The sequence below is a fragment of the Agelaius phoeniceus genome, chromosome 8 (genome assembly GCF_051311805.1).
Source record: "Agelaius phoeniceus isolate bAgePho1 chromosome 8, bAgePho1.hap1, whole genome shotgun sequence".
Lineage (NCBI taxonomy): Eukaryota > Metazoa > Chordata > Aves > Passeriformes > Icteridae > Agelaius > Agelaius phoeniceus.
Window position 1 is genome coordinate 8,820,103 of NC_135272.1, and position 21,972 is coordinate 8,842,074.

The following is a 21,972-nucleotide window of genomic DNA, read 5'->3' on the forward strand; positions in this document are numbered from 1 at the left end:
TTTCAAACTTCCTAATGTTACTCACGTCCAGAAATGCCATTATGTTTAATGAGAAGTTTTAAAACAGATTTCTCCACACACGCAGGACGACATCTTAGATTTTCTTTATCAACCCTCTGGCAAAATAATTATTTCATTAAATATTTTTTGCTAACAACTAAAGTAAAAATAAAGTAAATCGAGTACAAAGTATTTTTAAGCCAAGAAACACTGATATGTGAATATGATTTGCAATGGAAATGCAGGAAAAAAATTGTTCTCCAAATAATAAAAATACTACTCAGCAAAACCTTTGGGAGTTAGGTGATGTTTTTCACTGGAAAAACAATGAGAATACTTAGAGAGAGCCTAGCCTCAGGGCCATGTCCAACACCGTATGGAAGTGCAGATTTAAACCCATCCACATCAAAGCTGCCCTGAAATAAGCAAATTACCTTCCACCAGATTCAAGACTGCAGGGGTGATTAGTGTGGGTCACACAGATTTCTCCATCCTCAGAAGTCCTCAAAGCAAAAAGCACATTAAAATTCCATATGGCCCTAGAGTAGAGGTGCACTGCCAACTCCCTTTGTTCATAACACATCCAGCAGCCCCGTGCTTAAGTGGGGTGCAGACAAAAAGCAAATCAATAAAATAAATAAATAAAAGTGTGATTTTAATCAAATCAATCCAAATAAATCACAAGTGGGATGCACTGGCATTACGTTCATGCTGTTGACCTTCACAGCACAGAAAATAAAATAACAGCAAGTAATGAAAGCACTTTCAGTGTGTGGTATAAAGGTACAGAGAGCAGCTGTTTCACTTCAGCTGCATACACAAATGATAGCTGGTGTGTTGGTGAGTCCTGCAGCCCCATTTCCCAGCCACTGCCAGTGCTAGCAGGGCACAGAGCCTCAGATCCCCCCACTGCTGCTCTGCCTCGCTGACTACTGACCCCACACCTGGCATTTAGACAGATTTAGACAGAAGCATCCATGGTGTTGGAACCCTGGACGCTGAGAATTTTAAACTTTCTGTGCTTAAAGGAACAGACCCACAAGAGAACACTGCATTTGACATGAGGTTGTGGAACAGGCTTCCAAAATCGATAGACAGCACTGGGATTAAGGGTGTGTAGTTGGTTAGAAGTGTGCAATATCACAGGGTGGAAAACTTAAAAGTTTGGGGGTTTAGAATATAGTAATAAATATGAATCAAGATGGAGGTTTTAGGGTGGAGGCAGATTGTTCTTCTTTACCTTCTTCTTCCTTCTTCTCCATGGGTTTGGGTGATGTTTTGTAATTGGGCAGGAAAGGCCACGGTGCGGGCTTTGAGGGATCAGTTATTGGGTTAAAAGGGAAAATAATCTAGGTGTCCTTTCTTAATTGGATAGTTTAGCCTTAAAAGACCTTGTAACAAGAGATTGTTGGCCATTTTGTGCCTTGCTAATGAAAGGCTGCAGAACTCATGGTTGTGAGACTGTTTCACTGATAAGAAATAATAAACCTCTGAGTCCAAACATGAACTATCATCTCAAGTGCCTTCAATCCAGACCCAGAGAAACTGATACCATGGGATGGGCTTTCTCTCTGCTTCACTGCAGCATCCCTCAAGGGGACTTCTGAAACCACCTCATCCCTAGGAAAGAAACCTCAGCTGCTCCTGGCTGCTCACCGAAACCTCAAGGGCCTTCAACTTCACTTAGGAAATCTCTGCCAACCTCTCTGGTCCTGTGAGCAAGTGTGCAGGTCAGAGGTGTCCCTGTCAGAGGTGGCCTCCTCCCTCTCCCTGTTCCTCATGCAGCTCTCCACACATCTCCCAGAGCCGAACACCCTCTCAGGGCAGCCCCAGGCCCAGCCAGGTGCTGGACAAGCTGAGCTGGAACCAAGCTGTGAGCAACCAGAGGCTCCACCACTAGCCCAGATGCCTGTGGGCACATCCTCCAAGTGGCCCCACAGCCCAGCCCACTCACACCAATTCTCCAGGCTCCCCTGTGGTCACAGAAATTGAATTCAATTCCTGCATGGGGAATCCTACAGTGTCCTGATGTGCCAACAGCTGTACCTGCAACCTGCACAGAGCCTGGGATTTCTGGTACAGGTCAGCTGCAAATGTCCTTCCATCCCAGGCACAAGGGATACTCCAGGATGGTGCTGTGTGCACTGAAACATCCCCCAGTCAGGTCCTGGAAGATGCAAATTGCTCCACAAAGCCCAGTGGCATGCAGCATGGTGTAACAGAGATCAGAGCACCCAAAGAACCCCAAACCAGCTGGGAGAGAACTAAAGCACCATGGGCTGGTCCTGAAATAGGCCCTCTTTTTCTTTTAAGCACAGCTCATTAAATGTTTGCTGGAAAAACAGAAAAGCATTTTCCACAGAGAGGAGGACATCCAAGAAAAGCCCTTTTGGACATAAATTGGCAAGAGACTCCCAAGCATTTATCTTCAGCATAGAATGTGCTCTGTCAGGAGGGCTGTAACTAACAATACGCTGAAAAACACGCCACAGACTTCCACTGTATTTTACTTGGCACTAAGGGGTTATTCCTCAACACAAAGTATTCACAACTGGCATCAGTTAAACGAGAAATTACAACCTTCAAAAGACCTATTTAGCATCAGCTGCAGAAAGTATGGAATTTGCCATGGGCTTTGATGACAACAGATTATTCCCCATAAAACGCTGCGAAGGCGCTCGGCGACAATGCTCGGCACGAGCTGCTGGTTCAGCAGGGGGGGATTGGGAATTCAGCATTTCCTGCCCCTTCTCAGGAGGCTGCTGCCTGCTTTGGGACTGCTCACATCCCTCTCCCCAGCTCTCCAGCTCGCTGGCAAGCTCAGCCACAGGGCTGGGACACAGCGAGCTGGTTTCTGCAAGGGGCCTGCTAAGCTGAGGCTGCTAAGCTCTAAGCAGGCTGCAAAGATACCCTGAACTCATCTGCCCCACAGTTCATTAAGGAGGAATATGAGGGAATCATCCCATTCCTCCAGGCTGGATGGTCAGCTGGAATGGACTGAAGTCAACAGTGTGGAGGTCTGGGAGCTCCATCACCTCCTGATCCTGCACAACTCAGCCACAAACCAGGACAAAAGGCAGCCTCCCTTCCCTGTCCCTGGATTATTCCCACCTCCCCAGCAGGACGAAAGAGCTCTGCCACCAAACTCCTCAGGCCCTCAAGCTTTTTTCCACTCAGGCTCTGGCAAAGGAGAGCTCAGAGCTGGGAATCCCTGCTGTGTTTCTCGGGATGAATGCTGTGTCCATGCAGAGTGCACGCAGGGGAGAGAGCCTGGGGAAGGGAAAGGCCATCACTGGCTGTCTGCGCTGCACCAGGGCTATCTTTAGTTAACCTGGAAAAAGTGACAGTCCAGAAACAGTCCAGAAACAGTCTCCACCCTGGCTCTCAAAGGGGGCTCCAGAGAGGTCAGCCTGAGCTGTGTTTTCCTGCCACAAACCTGGAGCCTGCTCGGTGAGCTGTAAAACATTCCTGTCCCTCTGCTTGGCAAAAGCTTTTCTGTTTCCTTCTGCAGACTTACAGAAATGGGGTTTTATTGGGCAGATACCCTTTGTCTGCCTTGTCCTGGAAGCAGATTTAGCCATCCACAGGACTTGTGCAGCACCAACAGAGAAGAAAGGGGAAAACCAGTCCTTTTTGCAGGCAGCTGCAGCCCGTGGCACACAGCCTGCCTGCTCCAGCACCTGTAAAACCCAGCCTGCACCAGCTAACCCCTGCCCCTGCAAGGCCAGCAATTGTAACCTGGCTTCAAATTCAGAGTGTCTTACGGGGCTGGGGAGAGGGGAAAGCTTTGCCATGGCTGTGCCACTCAGAGTTGTTCATGCACAGCAGGAACAGCCAAAGCAGGACCAACCAAAATATTCACGCATCCTAAACTGGATCCTCCCAGAACTGTGCTACTGCCCCTGCTGGAGATTAGCATGGACACAGGCTCCAGACTGGCTGTGCCTTCTCTCACTGCATTCTCTGCTCCTTTCTAACCTTAAAGCTGGCTGAGTCTCATCCTCCCACCATACACACACTGACAGAGTTGTGCTTTTGTCATCCCAGGTTTTAACACGACCCCAGAATCCGAAGCCTAAAATAAAAATCAAATAGATATTTAAAAGCCATGATCCTTCAATCAATGCTGAGACTGGGCTTTGCTCTTGCTGTGCTGGCATTGCACATTCAGGTAGTAAGTGACAGTCTTCCCATAAAGGCTCTGGGCACTCTGTTTAGTGAACCAGGCATCCTGGCAGTAATGGCCTGTTGTCACCATGATATTTTCTGAAAAAATCCTCTTTGCCCAGGATTTTCCCCTGGGAAGCTGAGAAGCCTCAGAGAGGAATGAAAACAATAATTATCTGATTGCTGCTCCTGTGTTTGCTGCTTTGGAATGTGCCTTGGACGTTGTTTACCAACAGGTGAATGTTTGATTGGTTCCATGTGAATTGTTTTAAATTAATGACCAATCACAGTCAGCTGTGTCAGACTCTGAGGAGTCAGTCACGAGCTTTCTTTATCATTCTTGCTAGCCTTCTGATGTATCCTCTCTCTTTCTTTAGTATAGTTTTAGTATAGCATTCTTTTAATATGATATATAATAAAACAATAAATCAGCCTTCTGAGAACTTGGAGTCAGATTCTCATCTCTCACCTCATTCTGAGGACCCTCACAAACACCACAGCCTGTCATTAGTCAGCTGTTTTGTTTTAAAAGCTGAAGTGTGTCAGCTAAATCCACCTGCAGAAGCAAGTGTTGCTCTAGGCACTCCCAGTCAGGCACAGAACTAAAGGCTGAAATGCTCAACTTTAGAAAATGCACAGGACAATCTCAGCCATTTCCCGGACCACAAGTCAGACGGCAATTTCTATAGGGCAGAGCGTGGAAGGCAAACCCTGGAGTCCTTTAGGGAAAAATAAGACCTTTTAAATTGACTCTCCCAAGCCAAGATCATCAAGTGAGTGTCCTGGAATCCTGCTTTATTTCCCAAGCTCTGACGGGAAGGAGCGCATCACAGCACTGCCATGGATCCTGCCCTCCCAGCTCCCACCCTGCCTTCACTCAGCACATAGCTCAAGTGCCCCCTGATGAACAGAGACACTTTCCTGAATCAAAACCAACAGGAACAAAACCCCAGGTCTCCACACAAAGTAAACCTAAGTTTTATTTCAACCAAATCAGGTCCCAGCATTAGAAGCATTACAGGAGCTGGAGATGAAAATCTCCTTTTGAGCTGGAAAACTCATCCCTGATGAAGGATGGGTGAGTTACTAAAACAAATATTACATTTGGTTCTGGCTAACAGGACTCTGCTCAGGGGAGCCAAAGTACTCCCAAAGATTATCATTTATGCACAGCTGACTTCAAGTTCTCTTGCTTGTTGAGCCCAGGCTGTGATAAAACCTACAGATTTCTCCCATAAACCTCTTCTGTTGGTCAGGCATTTGTTTCTCAGTTGCTCTGGCAGTTTTATGGAATCTACCACCTGGGCACAGATGAAATACCAAAACCCTCAGTCCTGGGCATGGGTTATACCCTTTCCTGGTTACCTGCCAGCCTTTGGCCAAAATCAGGTGTCCCATCCTCAGTGCCTGCCTCGGGAGCCCTGCTGCTGCACTCCCCCAGAGAGAAGGGTGCCCATGGCCACCCTCATCACAGATCTGCCCCAGAGCTCCACCAGCACTGGCTGAAACAGGCCAGGCTGCCCCAAAACAACACCAAATCCCTGCAACTGCCCAGACAGCTTTGGGGTGTCCTGTCCCAGCAGGCAGCCCTGGTTACTGGGACCAGCCTGCCTCACCTTCACCTCCTCCCCATGCTTCCAGTTTTCACATAGAAAGGGCTTTGGCTTCTCTCAAATCATCAGAGAAAATAAGGAAATAGAGGAAATAAGGAAATAAATATCAAAGGCTTGAAACCCAAACACTTTAAAAGTTGCTACTGACAGTAACTAAAGGGGTTAGAGGAGGGGAAATGCCTCCTGTTTGCTAGAACAGAGATGCTGCTCCTGCACCATCTCCTGCTGTGGGTCTTGCCCTTAAACTGCAAAATCAAAAAAGAGGGAAAAGCTGCTGGAAAGCCCCATCAAAGACCTGTTCCCCTCTCCTGGCTTCCTGTGCTCCCTGCTCAAAGCCCAGCTTGCCCCGCTGGAGTGAAGTGAGTTGAGGATGCGCCCTTTGAAGTAGCCACAACAGAGAGAGAGAGAAATAGAGAGAGAGAGAAAGAGAGAGAATATCCTCTCCTCAGGGACCTGCTGAGGACATCCTCTCCTCAGGGACCTGCCACACAGGGCTGGCCTGGCCACCAGCACAGCCAAGCCAGCCTGGAATGTGTGGCAAGCAGAAGACAGGCAGTGATGGGGAAGAAGCCATGGGGCAGAGCTCAGATCAGCCTCCCACAGGAGATGGGTGGTTTTGGATTGTGCCCTCAAATCCCAAATCCCTCGAAGTGCCTTCCAGAAGGGCAGCCCAGCTCTCCCAGCTGGTTTCAGCTGGCTCACCAGAGGAAATGCTTACAATGCAACATGCTCTAAGGCCTCTGATCTCATGGCAGTTTTTGAGGAATTGGCCAACTTCAACCATGTTTTGACCATTTGAACAGAAATCATGAAGGTAATTTAGCTCCTATTAGTTTTTTGAAAACCTGGTGGCTCAGTTAAAGGAAAGAGGATTACTAATGATAGCAGCAAAGACCAAGGAGCTGGGTGAGCCCAAGCTTCTACAAGACACAAGAACCCAGAGTCTCACCCTGCTGCTCTAACAAAACAGAGGAAAATGCCAGCAGAGCTCAGCCCAGGCTGCTCCACGGGCATCCCTGGAGGTGCACAGTGGCTTGAGCAGCATTGCCACCCTCACATAACCCCCCCTCACCTTCCTGGTCAGACCAGGACTGGAGGAGCTGACTGAGCAGATTTTGGTGTTTTTAACTATTAATCGTGGGGAAAGCAGAGCTGGAGACGACGGGGAGTGCAGCACCAACTGTGCCTGTGTGCCCTGCAGGGAGGGAACGCAGCCCCTGCTCCTGGGGGAACACTGGCCACTCCACCCCGGCCATTCGTGCTCCAGTCCCCGCTGCCACAGACCTTCCTGAGGGCTTGGGCCAGTAGATGGCACCAGAATGACAGTGAAACCCCTCTGCATCTCCCCCCCCCATCTCCGGCAGCAGCATCCCTTCCCCAACACACAGCACGGGGCACTGGCACCAAACGATGGCTCTCAGCTCTCAGTTTTAAAAGCCTGACTTCTTCAGGGCTTCAAAAGTTCTACCAGTTTCTCTAGGAGAAAAAAAGAGATTTCCAACTAAGAGGTACCCTGCCTTTTGGAGGCTTATAATTTTTTTTTTTTAATTCCTGCATCTTAGGTCTGCTTTTAAATGAAACACAGAAACACAGTATTAAGTATTAATTATGGAGAAAGCAGCTGCTTTCTCCATAATTGCTTTACTTTGGAGAAGGCTTCCCCTATCCAGCCAGAACTGACAGAAGTTCTCTGCCTGCTGCATTTGAATAGGATCTGCATTTCTTGATGTAGAAGCAATTCACTTGTGAAGTGCCAGGCTACATTTTTAGGTAAGAAAGTCCCCTTCTCTTTGGCTTTTGTGGACAGACCACTGCTGCCTCCCCAGCTCTCCTGTGTTGTCAGATAATTACAACATCCCTGATTCCAGCGGGTTCAGCATCATCTCAACCCTCTCAAAACAAGCAACAGGACAGGCTCAGCCAGGGTAGACATTTTCCCCAGGAGGTACCCACCTCTCTCTTGCACACCAGGTGTGCAAGAATTTTTCTCTTTACAAAGAAGATGCCCCAAAACAGAATTAACAGCCAGTGCACATCCTGCAGCAAAATCCATCAATGTCACAGAGAGTTAAGGATGATCCTATTCCCACTCCTGCCTTGTGGTAGCTCCTGATCATCAAGGTGGAATGTTTTCAGAAGGACCTGGGCAAAGATGATGGTGGTCTCCAGGGATGGTCTCTGCAGCACAGACAGGATTCTCCCAGGGAAATGCATTTTTTAGTCCCTGTCTCAGCTGTGACAGGTGACAAGATGTGTGTGGGCACTACGTGGTGGCACCAAACAGCCTGGAGCTGCAGCCACGGCTCTGACTGGGGCAGGTCTCATGTGCTTAGGGAGGCACCAGGATAGACTCAGAACCTTGAATCCTGCTTGGAGGATCTGGGACAAATTCAGAGACCACCTGGCTTTTCACACCCAGACTGAGTTTTGAACATGGCCCAGCCCAGCAAAGTCTTTAGAGCAGTTTGATGATTTTGATCTTTCCCCCACATCCCCATTATTAATCACACTGAAGGAAAGTGTAATTCCTCCAAACCAAACCATTGCCAAACCATTTCTCGGCACACTTTTTACTCTATGTCCCTTCTAGGAACAGAGCACATTTGGAAACCTCCACAACTCCACACTCCTTGGCCAGCAGCACATCCATGACCACATGTCCACAAACACTGAGCTTTGGGGCTGGAAAATGACCACGCCAGCCAGGTGGAGAAAGGCTCCCATTGCCACAGGCTCAGCGGTGGAGCAGAGAACCAACCATGAGGGCTTTGTTTAAGGAACCTTCCTGGAAGAGCTGTCCTTCTGCAGCTCTTTGGGCATTCCTGGTTTAGCAGCTCTCTCCCTGCTGGTGACAACTGAATGCACAGTTGTGGACACAGGGGGTGGGTGACTGCTCTGACCATCCCAACCCTACAAACCCTTCTGCTCCCTTCCCTTGGTGCCAGCCCTGCACAGCCACCCCCAGGGAGCTCACCCCACCACTTCAGAGATGCTCTGTCCCACGAGGATGCTGAGCATGTTTATCCCTCTTCCCAGCACTGATGAGATTTGCAGCTCTCCCTGTTTTCCTCATTTTTCCCAAAGCTGGCAGGGATGCAGCTACAGGAGACACTGCTCACTCAGAGCCTCAAGCCGGCCAGAAATAGCAGAAATCACACACAACAGCCTGCTGCCTTCAGAGCTGCAGTAAACTCCAAAGAGCTCCTGAAATATAAGAGAAAGTTGGGCTATTCCCATGGCTGGTGTTTGCCTTTCACAGCCCTGCAGAGGCTTTCCTATCTCTCTTATTCCTAATAGAGGGATTTTGGAGATTTGGGATTTTGGAAAGGGGATTGTCCCATAAATGTGAGGCAGCTGGTTCACATAAGGGCCTGAGTTATGATCAGAGATGAGGACATTGCCTTCCTGTTGTGTTTCTCGCTATGTTTTGGTTCAAACCTGTAAACAGACTCGTACCAAGTGGATCTGTGCTCTCCATCTGGTCCTGTGTTCTGATTTCCTGGCAGGAACATGCCTGCAGCACATCTCCCATCCCTCAGGCCGAGCTGAGCTCTTCAGTTGCTGTGTGGGACTCAGCCACAGCATTTCACCCAGTTACCCCACTGGTGAGACCAATAATTCATGGCTGACAAAAGCTGCTCTTCCAAAAGGGCTTCCAGACATTCATGGATGCAGCAGCCAGCGCTCTCCTTTGGAGTTATTTCTAGTGATTACACAGCATCTCACAGCTAAAAAATGCATTTCCTACCTCCTCTGAATGCATGTCTGGCTTTTGCTCCCAGCCATTGGCTCTCATTCCACCTTTCTCTGATGGATTAAAGGCAGGGGGGAGAAAGGTTTCTACCTAGAAAGTCACAGAAATGTGGATTTTACTCCATCATCACAAGTGTCTGGAAGAACCCTTGCCACTTTGTGCCCCAAAAGGGACAGTGATCCATCACACAACCTACAGTGCTCCCACTCAAGAGTGGATATCAGGGAAGCAGAGCTGAGAGCAAAGCCCTTCTGAGGATTCCTGGGGAGCAGCACCATGGGTGTAGCAGGACAGGCAGGGAGAACAGGGATCCTGGCATCACAAAGCAAGAAAACCAGGATTCAGCACCCAGCTCCACACAGAGCTCTTCAACCCCCCCCCCAGAACAAGACAGACATCAGCTCTCTCTGGTCAGAGGAACACACAAAATACACAAAATGCACAAAGGCAAAGATGAACCTGCCCAGACTGATGAAGAGCAGCTTTCTGGGGTGGTTTTCCTGCTAACCACATCCTAGTTTTTCTTTTCCATCATTCCATCCAGTGACTGTGATCCTTGCCCATCCACACTCAGCTCCATGGGTGCCTCCTGCCCCACAGGCATCCCAGCTGAACACAGCACCCTGCCTGGAATGGGGGGGAAATTCAGAGGCAGCACCATTGTGCTGGCCAGAACAGATGAATCTCAGGATTAAACAAGTTCCCACTAAAGTCACACAGTCCCTGACACTTGGGAGGATTCCCTTCCCAAGGTAGGATGAGCTCTATGCTGTTTATTCCTTTGTCTCAACAAAGTTTCCTTCCAAGGAAATCTCTTCCAAGGTCTCCTTACCCTCTCTAGACCTGGGAGGATTTCCCTACTGCCTCACATCTGCAACGGCAGTAGGTGGGCTTGGAAATCAGTTTTTACTTGAGCCTTAGCACCTCTTCTTTCCTTCTAAACTGGAGCCAGAGCTCTCTTTACCTCTTCTCTGGACTCCTTTGGACTCAGTTTGCACCTTCTTGACACACAGAGCCCACCTGGAGCCCTCCCCAGGGCCAAGCAGCACAGGGAGAGGATGCCCCACAAACAAGGCCAAGTTGTAGGACATGCTGGGGGTGAAAAACATCTGCCTCTCATAAAGATGTGGTGTTCTGCATTGAGCAGCAGAGCTGGTCCAAGGCCAGACAAGCAGATTTGCAAAAGGCATGGATCCACAGCACTCCAGGGGAGCCTCTCTGCTCCCAGTTCATCCCAGATCCTGTGCTGCTCTCCTTTCTCAATCCACCTTTCTCTGATGGATTAAAGGCAGGGGGGAGAAAGACTTCTACCTAGAAAGTCACAGAAATGTGGATTTGGCAGTCACAGCTGCAGGATCCACAGCACTCCAAGGGAGCCTCTTTGCTCCCAGTTCTCTTTGCTGCCCTCCTTTCCACACTGCACTGTGACATGGGGAAATCTCTGTGAACTCACCAGAGGAGCACGGGCAACCTCTTCCCCCAGCAAGCCCAACTTCTCCCCTGGGAATCAGTGGTGGAGACCAGAGGGATCCACCCTTCCAGGGCTCCCCGGCAGCTGGAGGCCTTGGCTGGTGGCAGGGCACTGGGCAGGAGGCTTTGCACCAAAATAGGTCATTAGTGAGCAACTGGAGCTCTGCATTCTTCTCCAGGCCCTGCATTTTCCTAACGGGAATGCCTCAGAAACCCAGTGGGGGGAAAGAGGAATTTACAGTTCCCTTCCAAAAACCAGTCTTTGTTTGTTTGATCGTTTTTTTAAATGATCGAGTAACTTGTGAATACATTTTCTGATGATTCCCACATCCTCCCAGCTGGAGAATGGCTCATGAACAGACTCCAAGCTCTGTAAATGAGCTTGTTAGTCATAAGTCTTCAAACAGGCTTGATAAACAACTTTCAGCCTGCAGGATATTCATCAACCATTCTGTCTGCCTGGTCTCCTGACACTAATTTATTATTTACAGTGAGAGATCCTTCTCCTAAATCACAGGTGATTGTTTCTTTTTACTGATTAGTTGATTTAAAAAAAAAAATTGAGGGGAAACAATGAAAAACAAATCACAAACAAGCATAGTGCTGCAAGCACTTATTCCTGAGCAGTCCTCCTAGTTTCCATGACACGTATCAGAAGTTTTCCAAATGAAACAAACTCTCAGTAACGATCTTTTTTGGCCAAACACTCAAGAGCAGGCTGTAGCCAAGAAAAAGAGTGTGACCATCCCAACCAGCCGCTGGGAATTTCACTGCCTGCCACCAAACACGCCAGGGACTTCCAGCTGATCAGCACGTGCTGCTCCTTGCATCTCTTGGGCTTGTGGAGAGCCCAGGCACCCCAAGATGTTCAGGAGATTCACATTCACGTGCAAAAAATCTAAACCTGAAAGCCAGCCCAGCCCATGGGTGGGTGCACACAGCAAACAGCTCTGGCCCCAAGGGCATGGGGTGCACTCAGCAGCACCAGGTGGGTTCCCTGCAGGAACAAACCTTGCTGAGGTTGCTCCAGGTCTTGGACGGGGATATTCTCAATGCTAACTCCACAAAGACAAGCAGATGCAATAGCAGTTTGCTGGGGATGGTGCAGAAGGAGGAGAATCTTCCCAAACTGCTGTTTAAGCCAGAAAATTCCAAAGCCCCTAATTAGGGCTCAGGGTTGTACCCAGTTATATTGGTAGGAAAACTGAGGCATGGCAAGGTGATCCTGGTCAAGTTATGGGAGGGAGTATAAAGTAAAACAGTGGCCAACACACAAAGGTGTATTTGAGCAACACAAGACAGGCTGGGTCATCTGGTCTGATGTTTGAGGGAAGAAAAGCCCTTCTGTTCCAGCTGAGATTTTGGGTGTAAGCCTTTTCTGGTAGGCTGCTCCCAGCACCAGCACACAAACCCTGCCCTGCAGTTCTCCCAAATGGAGCAGCCCTCACTGCCTGGGGAACACACAGAGCAATCACCCTCCTCATGGGGCTGCCTGCTGTGTGTGCATCAAACCCACGCTGTGCTTCCACCCTCACCTCAGCTCCCCTGGACACACATGGACAGAGCCCCATCAGCACTCACAGTAAAGGCAGCAGGATGCAGAGCTTGGCTCTGGGCTGGTCTTGAGAGCTTCTTCCTCTCCCTGAGTGTGAAATCACCAACACATTTCCTCTGACAAGCTCAAGTACTCGGCACTGGGCAGGCAGCGCTAGCAGCCCGTGCCTACAGCCAGCCTTCCCTGGGACACAGCCTGGTCTCCAGCCTTCCTGGTTCACAGGAACCATCCACCCTGAGCAGGAACTCTGTGCTGGACTCACAAACCCCTGCTCTGTGCCCTCCACCCAGGGTACAGGTGATGCTGCTGGAAGGACGATCAGCACGGAGCGCTGCCGGCACTTCGGGCCACAAGGCAGGGAGAGGGCCCTAAAGCTTGACAGGAAACCAGCCCAGGCCTGGTGGGGACAGGAGCTGCCTGCAAAGCCACCAGCAGGGCCAGCCCTTTGCAGCAGCAGCCCCAGAGCATTAACACTCTGTTTTCACTGTTACGGCTCAGGCACTTTTCCCTTTTAAGTCCAATCCATCCCCACCGAGCCCCGCCGCGGCTGAGCTGACACGGGGAGAAGTGACAGCTCTTTGAAAGCTGCAAGCATCCCTGGTTTGGTTTTTTTTTCTTTAAACAAATGTGGATCGTATTAGCGACACTTCCAAAAAAGAAGATGATTTCCAGAGGCACTGAGCAGGTCTGAGGGCCTCGCTGGCACACTGGCTGCAGCTCAGCCCAGCTCTGCCACCACTCACTCAGAACAACAAAGCCCAGAGCAGACAGACCACTGCAGGCACCCCACGAGTTCAAATCCTCAACCTTCACTGCTCCAGCACCTACACTGAGAGGGCTGGAAGCTGCTGCTTTCTGCAGCCACCCACCCTTGCTCCATCAGCACCAGGCACCCTGCTTTGATCCCAGTGCCCTGCTGCTCCCTTCAGAGCCTGATTCCAGTTTCCTTTCCCAAGCCTGCCCACTCAGCAGCTGCTGCTGCTGGCAATTCCCTCTTGCCCCAGACTGGCAGGACCAAGGGGAACTTTGATTTTGCTTTGGTCAAGGAGGCCAGAGGAGAAGCTCATCTGCTGGTGGGCTCAGAGCAGGAAGCAGTGGCCCCAAGCTGCTGATGAGTTTCCAGCTCTTGGTGCAAAAGCAGTTTTGCTGCCTGAGCAGCTCATCAAGACGTGGAGAGGGTCCCAGCCAGATCCTGAGCGTCTCTTTGGAAGTTTGCCCTGCCCAGCAGTCTTGCTGACTGGCTGGAGTTTCTCCTGTAGGAAAATTTCTCTAGCCAGAATGGGGGGAAAATTTGGGTGGAATATGAACTGGATGCTGCAATAGGATGTAGTGATTTGTTAAGAGTGCAGCTGGCTCCCTTTGCCTCTCATCTAACCTTCCCTTCCAGGAACACGAGGCACCAGGATGTCCTGGGCTGCCACCCCAAGGCAAACGTTCACTTCACATGGGCACGTATGAAATCCAGACTGTCTGGGACAGTGCTTTAAACTGTGCTGTAACCTTTTCTCGGCCCCTGGAGGTGAGAGAGGAGCCCAGAATGCTATGTAAGCTGAATTAGATGCTCCCTGGCTTGCTCATCAGGCCTCTCTTGGCCTTCACAGACTCATCCTTGCAGAGGCTTTCCACTGCAGGAGGTGCCCTCAGCTTCAGCACCTCTGCTCCCTTCCCTTCTCAGCCAGAATCCTCCAGACACTCTCACTTGAAAGAAACTTCTCTTTAAGTGATGCCCCCAAAGTGCCAGCAGACAGGCAGGGCAGCTCTGCTGAGCTCCCATCCCCACCTCACAGCATCTTCCAGGGATCAGCAGGGCCCAGCAGGAACAGGGCAGGAAAAGAAACATGGATTAGGAACACAGCACAGATTTCCAGGGCAAACCTACATTTACAATGCAAAGGTGAGCAGGGCTGTGACAAGCTTCAAATTATCTCCAGCTAAGGAATGAAATGGACAGAATTTTTCCCTGTGAGACCCTGGCACAGGTTGCACAGAGAAACTGTGGCTGTCTCTGAATGCTGGAAGTGTCCAAGGACAGGCTGGACAGGGCTGGCAGCACCCTGGGACGGTGGGAAGTGTCAGGGTTGGAACTGGATGATCTTTAAGGCCCCTGCAACCCAAACCATTCTGGAATTCCATAAAACCAATCATAGCTGAAAAGCCCCTGAAGTGCTGAGGAGCTTTGGGAGCTGTGCTGGCCCTGGACAATGGGAAAACTGTCCCATCACAGGGTGACAAAGGACAAATCCCTGCATTATAGGGCTGGTGGCACCTACATCTACACCTGTGAGTTTCCACTGAGTCTGTAACACAGAGCCTCTGTAGAGATCTCCTGTGGGTGGTAAGAGGTTGGATTTGTGCTGCATCTCCCCCTCAGGAGGAAGCACTACTGCCATCCTTCTCCATACCCTCCAGACTGCCATTTCACCCCTCCTTGGAGCTGTCTGCTCTCCCCCAGAGCAAACAGCGGGTTCTGAAGATATTTCCCACATGCAGCGACCAAACAACAGGTTTTTCTTGGGGGAACCAGACGAAAAACCTGCTCCACCACCCAAGCAGAAGCTGAAGCCTTTCTGGACCCTGCATGTAAAGCCAAGAGGACAGTTCAAACATCAGAGCCGTGGACAACAGCTCCTCCAGCCAGACTGTGCTGAGCCTCACTTCAAATCTCCATAATCCGCCCCAAAATCCAAGGCTCCTTTAGGAAAGGAGAGCAGGGTGGGGAAGCAGCAGTGCAGTGATTCATCCTCCCCAGAAACAGAGGCCCAAGGCTGGAATACTGTGACACTTGGTAAATATTCGTGATGTACTTCATTATGCAACAGAGGCCCAGCAGGAACACAGCTCCCTCAGGGCCACTTAATATGGGTTTCAAAAACGATTAAATATATCATAAACAACTCCCAACCAGGAATAAACACCTATAATCCCATCAAGTCATTCTGGTGATGTCAAAAACCATGGGAGTCAACTCGGTTACCGGGGGGAAAAATAAAAATACATCTTTGAAGGAATTACAGCCCTGTAATTCTGTGTCTGCCTTGTGAAAGACCCAACTCTCCCAGCCCCTCCTGGTTTTGCTCTGTCCGTGCTCTTGCTCTTCGCCTTTCAGACTCCCTCACATCACAGATTTTGATGCATTCTGCACTTCTGCTGAGAGGAAAAAGGATGCAGACAGCAACTGCAGACAGCAAAACCGCTCCATGCCCGCACAAAAATACTCCACTGGCCGAAAAAAAAGACCTTTTTTGCATGACTCAAGGCTGCTGGTCAGGTCTTCAAACACTAATACTCATCAACTGGCACACACATAAGTGGTCCATTGAATCACATGCAATGACTTGTGTGAGTAAGGCCTGCACAAATTAACCCTGAGATAATATTTTCCCATGCAATCACTGCTTTATACATCATCAAAAAGATGGAAAATAGACCGGCTAGCAGTGGAAACTCAGTGCAGATGACAGAAAGCTGATGTTCATTAAAAGCGTTCGAGCAGTTTAGACCAAACCTTTCAGTTTTATGAGAGATTTCAAAATCTAATTTTCATGGAAATGTTTTCATTACATTAAGGGGGGAAGGAGGGAAAGTAAAAACCTTCGGCAAAATCTTTTTCAAATTAAAAAGTTGGAAGCTCTGAGTGGATGGATTGAAAACACAAATACCATCAGCAAATTATGAGACCATGAGAACCAGGAAGCAAAACTGATTATGATCAAAAAAAAGTGAAATTCACAAACAAATAGAAGTTTCTTTTCACCCCCTCAAAAGGAAAAGCACTCAAACAGAGCCAGCTCCCTCCTGTACATTCACATGGCTCTTTTTACTTTGTTAATATCAGTACCTTGACCACTTTCGTTTATTTCCTTGTGCCTTTTTTTTTTTAAGACTCCAGATATGTGGCAGAGCCACATTTCCATCTTCTGTCTTTGCCCAGAAGCTGCAGAAATTTACATAACAAACCCAAAATGCTTTCCCACTTCAAACTGCAGGATTCAGGGATGCAAGAAATGTGTCTGACACCATGACAGTCGCTGCAATAATCACACATCTGCCAGCCTGAGGTCAAAATTAGATAGATATGCCCAAGGAACATAAATGGAAAGGAGTTAATCAAGCTTCTAACAACTGCTTGGTGTTAGTTATCTCAACCTTCATTCAAGTGATCTCTCCTCAAAGCCTCGAGGATACACGCAGTAAAACCGGCACGCGCAAAGATGCTGCCGACCAAGAACCGCGTTTTTCACACAGATAATTTACAACAAGCGCCTTAAAAGAGTAATGATCTGATCCTGGCTTTTCCTACATCGGTTTCTGGAAGTGGAGAACTCTGGAGAGTCTTTCTTGAGGAAGATTTGCCGCTGTTGGTGGGGACTGAGGCACCGGCGGCTTCCCCAGCGCTCGCCGCTGTAACCTGGGGACACCAGCACCAGCTGCTGCCCCAAGACTCTCTGTCCATCAGCAGGACAAGACAGGAAGAAAACTCCAAGGTTTAATCAATTTTCCCCTCTTCTATCTATTGGTTGTACATCCCTTGTCTACGGACTCAGCATTTTCTGGGAATAGGGGCTGTGATTTACTAACAAAAGAGATGCTCAATACTCTGAGATAAAGCAGAGGTTTGCAAAGAAAACCCTGCACATGTCCCAGGTGCTTCTTCTCACCTTCATCCTCAGCAACTCAGCAACCTCACTTGTTCTGATTAAAAAGAGGCAATTAAAGCAAAATGAAAAGCCATGTGGGAGCAGACCCAAAGTCCTCCAGCTCAGGATGCTGTTTCAGACAGCCAGGAACAGCAGTCAGAGGGTTTAAGCCCAGGCAGCAAGGAAGAGATCTCTGCCCCAGCTCATCCTTGCAGCCTGTGACTGGCGGCTCCCTGAGCCGGACAGTGCCTCCGAACACTGCTGCAGTGAGCAGCCATGCTCAGCCCTCCCTGAATCTGCCAGTCCTTTCTTGAAATAACACCTATTTCTGAGCTGAGCCCCATCACCCAACAGTGAGAAGGCTGAAAAAGCCTTTCCTCAATCTGCTGCCAGAGCAGAGGGGCTGAAGGCACTGACTGACCTGCCTGAGCAGAGGAACTCACTCACCTTGTCCCAGCAGGGCTCCTGGGATTTCCTTGAGAAGGAGCAGCAGCACTGAGGGGTCACAATGCTCACTGGGACAGGAAAAAAATAATGGGGGGACTCAGGCAGCCCGTGCCCAGCTTTAATTGGGAATCAGCCTGATTTAATCTGCCAGCCACCTGAGTGCCAGCACTTTTATACTGAAGAGAGATTAAAGGACAGCAAAAACCCCCAAACACAGAACTTGAGCATGTAATGGACTGAAGCGTGGTTTATTCACTCCTTACGAAAGAAATCCCAGCGTAACAATTTTTCTTTTGCTGTTCATGCTTTCTCCACACCATTTTATGAGCCATCAACAGTGAGCCTCAAACAAACTAAGCAAAAAAAAAAAAAAAGCACAAGTCAAAAATGCCCATTTGAAAAAAAACCAAACAATCATTGAGAATTACAGAGCCACAAGCTTTGGGAACCCAGAGGCAAGTGACAGGTTTCTGTCACCCTCATAGGGCACAAAAGCAACAGGAGATCATTGCCTTTTCTGGGAAGTTTGGGGGATCCCCTCAGCTCAGCATTTTCATCCCAGCTTTAGCCGGACTCAGCAAAAGTTGAGCTACCACAGCAAGAGTTGGTTTAACCTTAACAGGTTATTTGGTGACAAATTGGAACTGGGATTGCAAAGCCTTCCCAGCCAAGCAGCAGAGGCAGGGAGGTTTGCCCTGATGTTTATCAGCTTTTAGGTTAAGGTGTTCAGAGCTCCGAGTTGAAGTGAGCTTGGTAAGAATGACAGCTCCGCAGCGCTGCTGCAAACTCAGCTCCTTAACCCACGGACAGCTCTCCCTGCAAATGTTACAATCACAGCTGCTCCCAGGAATGTTTTTTTTTCTTTTTAATAAGAGAAATGTTTTATCCTGAACATCTCTCAAATAAAACAGAGGTGAAATATTTCCTTCAATATCAAACATTCAAACAAAACCTTTTGTAATTTCTGCGTCAAACTTCTTAAGTTTTGTTTACAAAACCAGCACCAATAATTTGGTTTTCCCCTTCAGTTTGGGACAAAAATCAGGGGCAGACCAGTTGATTTTTCTTCAGCCTGGAAGAACATTTTTAGTATTCTTGAGAAATCCACAATTTCTTCAAACGGCTTTTACCTTTTCTCACTTAAAACCAAGCAGAGTAACTGAGCCCTGTGTTAGGTTTCCCACTAAACCAATTCTCATTTTTCACCCAGAAAAGCTCCTACCTCTGCTGCATTTCCTAGCTCCAGCACAGTCTCTTTCCTGCATGGATTGCTAACACTTCACAGAGCACACACAGCAGATAGGGAAACTGAGGCACAGAGACTCCCGGGATATGCTAAATGCATCCATGAGAGAGCCAGAAAGCCCACATGACAGCTCTGCCCAACAAACCTAGCAGAATTTATTCCTCTCCCTTTCTTTTTTTTCTGTCGTTGCTTACTTTAGAATACTTCTAAAACTTTCTAATTCACCGCAACGGTATTAAAACTTTTACAGCATTCAGAGAATTTCTAAATTATTTGAAACTGTAGTTTGGTCCCTGCTCAGCAGTGCTGACTAGAAAACAAGCCCTTGGACAGCTTTTTTTTGGGTTTTTTTTCCCCCTGCTTTAAGAGCAAGGTGAGTATTGGTGAAACACAGTTCTCCTTTTCCACGCTGACTGAGCTTGCAGTTGGCAAGGGGCAAAATCAGGAGTAAATCGGAGTAAATCAGGAGTGAATCCAAAGAAAATATGATAAACTAAATTGGGTACAGAGCAGAAGTAAAAAAAAAAAGTTGTCTGCATTTGATATCTTGCGGATTCTCCAGCGGCACAAGTTGGGGATTCGGGGGCAGCCGCAATCGCTGTTTTCCCCGCTAAAATACACACCTTTAAAGCCAGAAATTGCAGTTTTTCGGGTCCTGGGAAGGCAATATTTTAAAGCCATGTCCCAGCGGCGGTGGATGCGGCTCTCGGGGAGCAGAGGAGCCGCTCCGGCAGCCGCGCTCCGCTCGCTCCGTTCCGAGCGCTCCTGGAGGATGCTCCCCGCCGGGACCGCATCCGGCCGGGCCGAGCCCGGGCATCCCACGGGCGCTTCTGCAAGGAGCGGCTGCTTTGGGAAGGCTTCCCGCTTCCCCAGCTCGGATTCCTTCGGAATACCGAGAAAACCACGTCGGATCCACGGAGAAAAGAGGGTCGGAGGCGGCTCCGGCGGGGAAAAAAAAAACAACACAGAAAACCAAACCAACAAAAAATCGAAAAGCGAACGAAAATTGCAATTCGCATTTTCGTTCGCTTCTCGTTTCGTTTTGTTGTTTTTCCCCCCGTTTTTCGCCGAAGCTCCCTCGGAAGCGAGCCCGTGTCCGCAGCCGCGGCCAGCCCGGACCCCCACGGAACTCCCTGCGGCCGAGGATGTAATTATTTTAACAGAGAGCGGCTAAAGGGGGGTTACTGACCCTGCACAGCCCCCTCAGCCTTTCTGACAGCGCTGCCCTTGGAAAACAACACGCGGCGCTTGGAAAACGCCGCGCAAGCCGGCGCCCATCCCGCTGCCCACGGCCGCGGGGCTGCTGGGTCACGGCGAGCTCGGACTGTTCAGGATGGGCAGCTCAGAGCCCGGTCTGGCCTCTGTCCTGCCCGGGTCGGGGAGAAGCGGGGCTCGGGGCAGCGGCAATCCGCGGCTGCACTCGGGAGCTGCACTCGGGAGCCGCGCACGCACCCTCGGGCTGCTGGCGAGCCCCGGCGCTCCCGGCAGGGCACCGCACAATGGTCCGGACCCCATCCAGACCCCTGAGCAGCCTACCGGTGTCCCGCTAAGCACGGCGCCGTGCCCGCTCCCACGGGCCGGACGGACGGACAGATGGATAGATAGGATGGATGGGTGGGATGGCAGGATGGATGGATGGATGGAGGCTCAGCGCCTAGCGCGCCTCGCCCCGTCCAGCCAAGCGCCGTTCTCAGCGCACCCCGGCAAGGAATGGATGAGGGGGCCGAGTCCACGGGCCCGCTCCTGCCCGCTCGTGCTCCCCGGGATGTTCTCCGGTTCCCCGCAGGGTGCAGGAGCCACGGCACCGGACCCGACAGGCACGGCGGCGAAGGGCAGGTCACCCCTTTCCCGGGAAAACAAGGGTTTCACACTGCGGCGGGTGCCGACCCCGCCGGGGCTCCCTGCGCGGCGGGGAAGGGCGGCTCGGGGAGCGGGGCAAGCCGGGCTAAGCACCGGCGGAGCCCCCTCGGAGCCGGCACCGCCCGCCGCGGCTGCCCCGGCGAGAGATGGAAGGGGAGGATGCCCCCGCACTTACTGTCCTGCTGCGGGGTGTCGCTGCCGCTGGTCAGCCCGGGGGACTCCAACAAGCTCCGGCCGGGCTCGCCGCCGCCCTCCTCCGCCTGGGCGGCCACCATGTCGCCCGCCTCCTCCAGGTCCAGCAGGTGACTCACGGAGAAGTTCTTCTTGGCTTGTAAATTGTCCAGGCCGGCGGGGCCGTCGAGGCGGGCGGGCAGCAGGGCCTGCCTCTCCATGGCGTGGGCATAGCTGGACGCCATGGTGCCGAGCGGGGCTGCTCTGCCCTCGCCCCCCGCGGGCGCCCACCGCCCCCGCGCCCCCCCAGCCGCCGGCGCTTCCAGGGGGGGAGTAGCGAGGAGCGGAGCGGGGCGAGCGGGACGGGACCCGACGGCAGCGGCGGGTAGGGAAGCCCGAAGGGGAGCGGGCAGGGCCGGGCTTAAAACATGCCGGAGGGGAGAGGCGGCGGCCGGCTCGGGGCGCCGGGGCGGCGGCGCGGGGAGCTGCCGCCGGCCGAGAGGCGCAGGGCGGCTGTGGGGCCGCTGGGGCGGGTGCGCCCCGTCCCTCCGCCCCCGCTGCCGCCGGCTCCGCTCCCTCCGCCCCTGCGCTGCCCTCCCCTCCCTCCCCTCCGCCCCGCACTTCAAACGGCGGGGGCGGCTCCGGGCACCCGGGGGAGGGCGGCCCGCGGGGCCCCGCCGGGACGTGGCACCGGGCCGCGGGTGGCAGCGCAGGCCCCGCGGCTGAAGGGGGGAGCCGGGCAGGCCCCCGTTGTGGGCCGGCGCTGCACCTGGAGGGGAGGGTGGACCGCGGCCCTGGGAGGGAGGGAGTGAGGAGAGGAACAGCGAAAATGAGAAATGCAGATGAAAAGGTGAGCGAGGGTAATGGAAGAGAAAGTGCGAACAGGAGAGAGGGAAGGAAGAGGAAAAACCAGCGAAAGAGGAAGGAAAAGTGCAGCGGAGAACTGAGAGAAACAGAGCGATAGGGGAGTAAAGTGAACAGAACAGAAGGGAAGGGAAAAAACAAACAAAAAAACCGCGAGGGCACAGTCGGAGCTGCTGAGGCCGGCAAGC

At 51.0% G+C, this 21,972-nt stretch overlaps 1 protein-coding gene across 1 annotated transcript in view; it reads right to left on the reverse strand.

The window, feature by feature from the left end:
- Positions 1-21,416, reverse strand: part of PRRX1 (paired related homeobox 1) — a 39,795-nt gene extending 18,379 nt beyond the window's left edge. The window contains exon 1 of the mRNA XM_054638612.2: positions 20,925-21,416. Within this exon, the coding sequence (XP_054494587.1) occupies positions 20,925-21,165 (241 nt within the window). The 5' untranslated portion in view covers positions 21,166-21,416. The remainder of the gene's footprint in view (positions 1-20,924) is intronic.
- Positions 21,417-21,972: the final 556 nt, after the last annotated feature.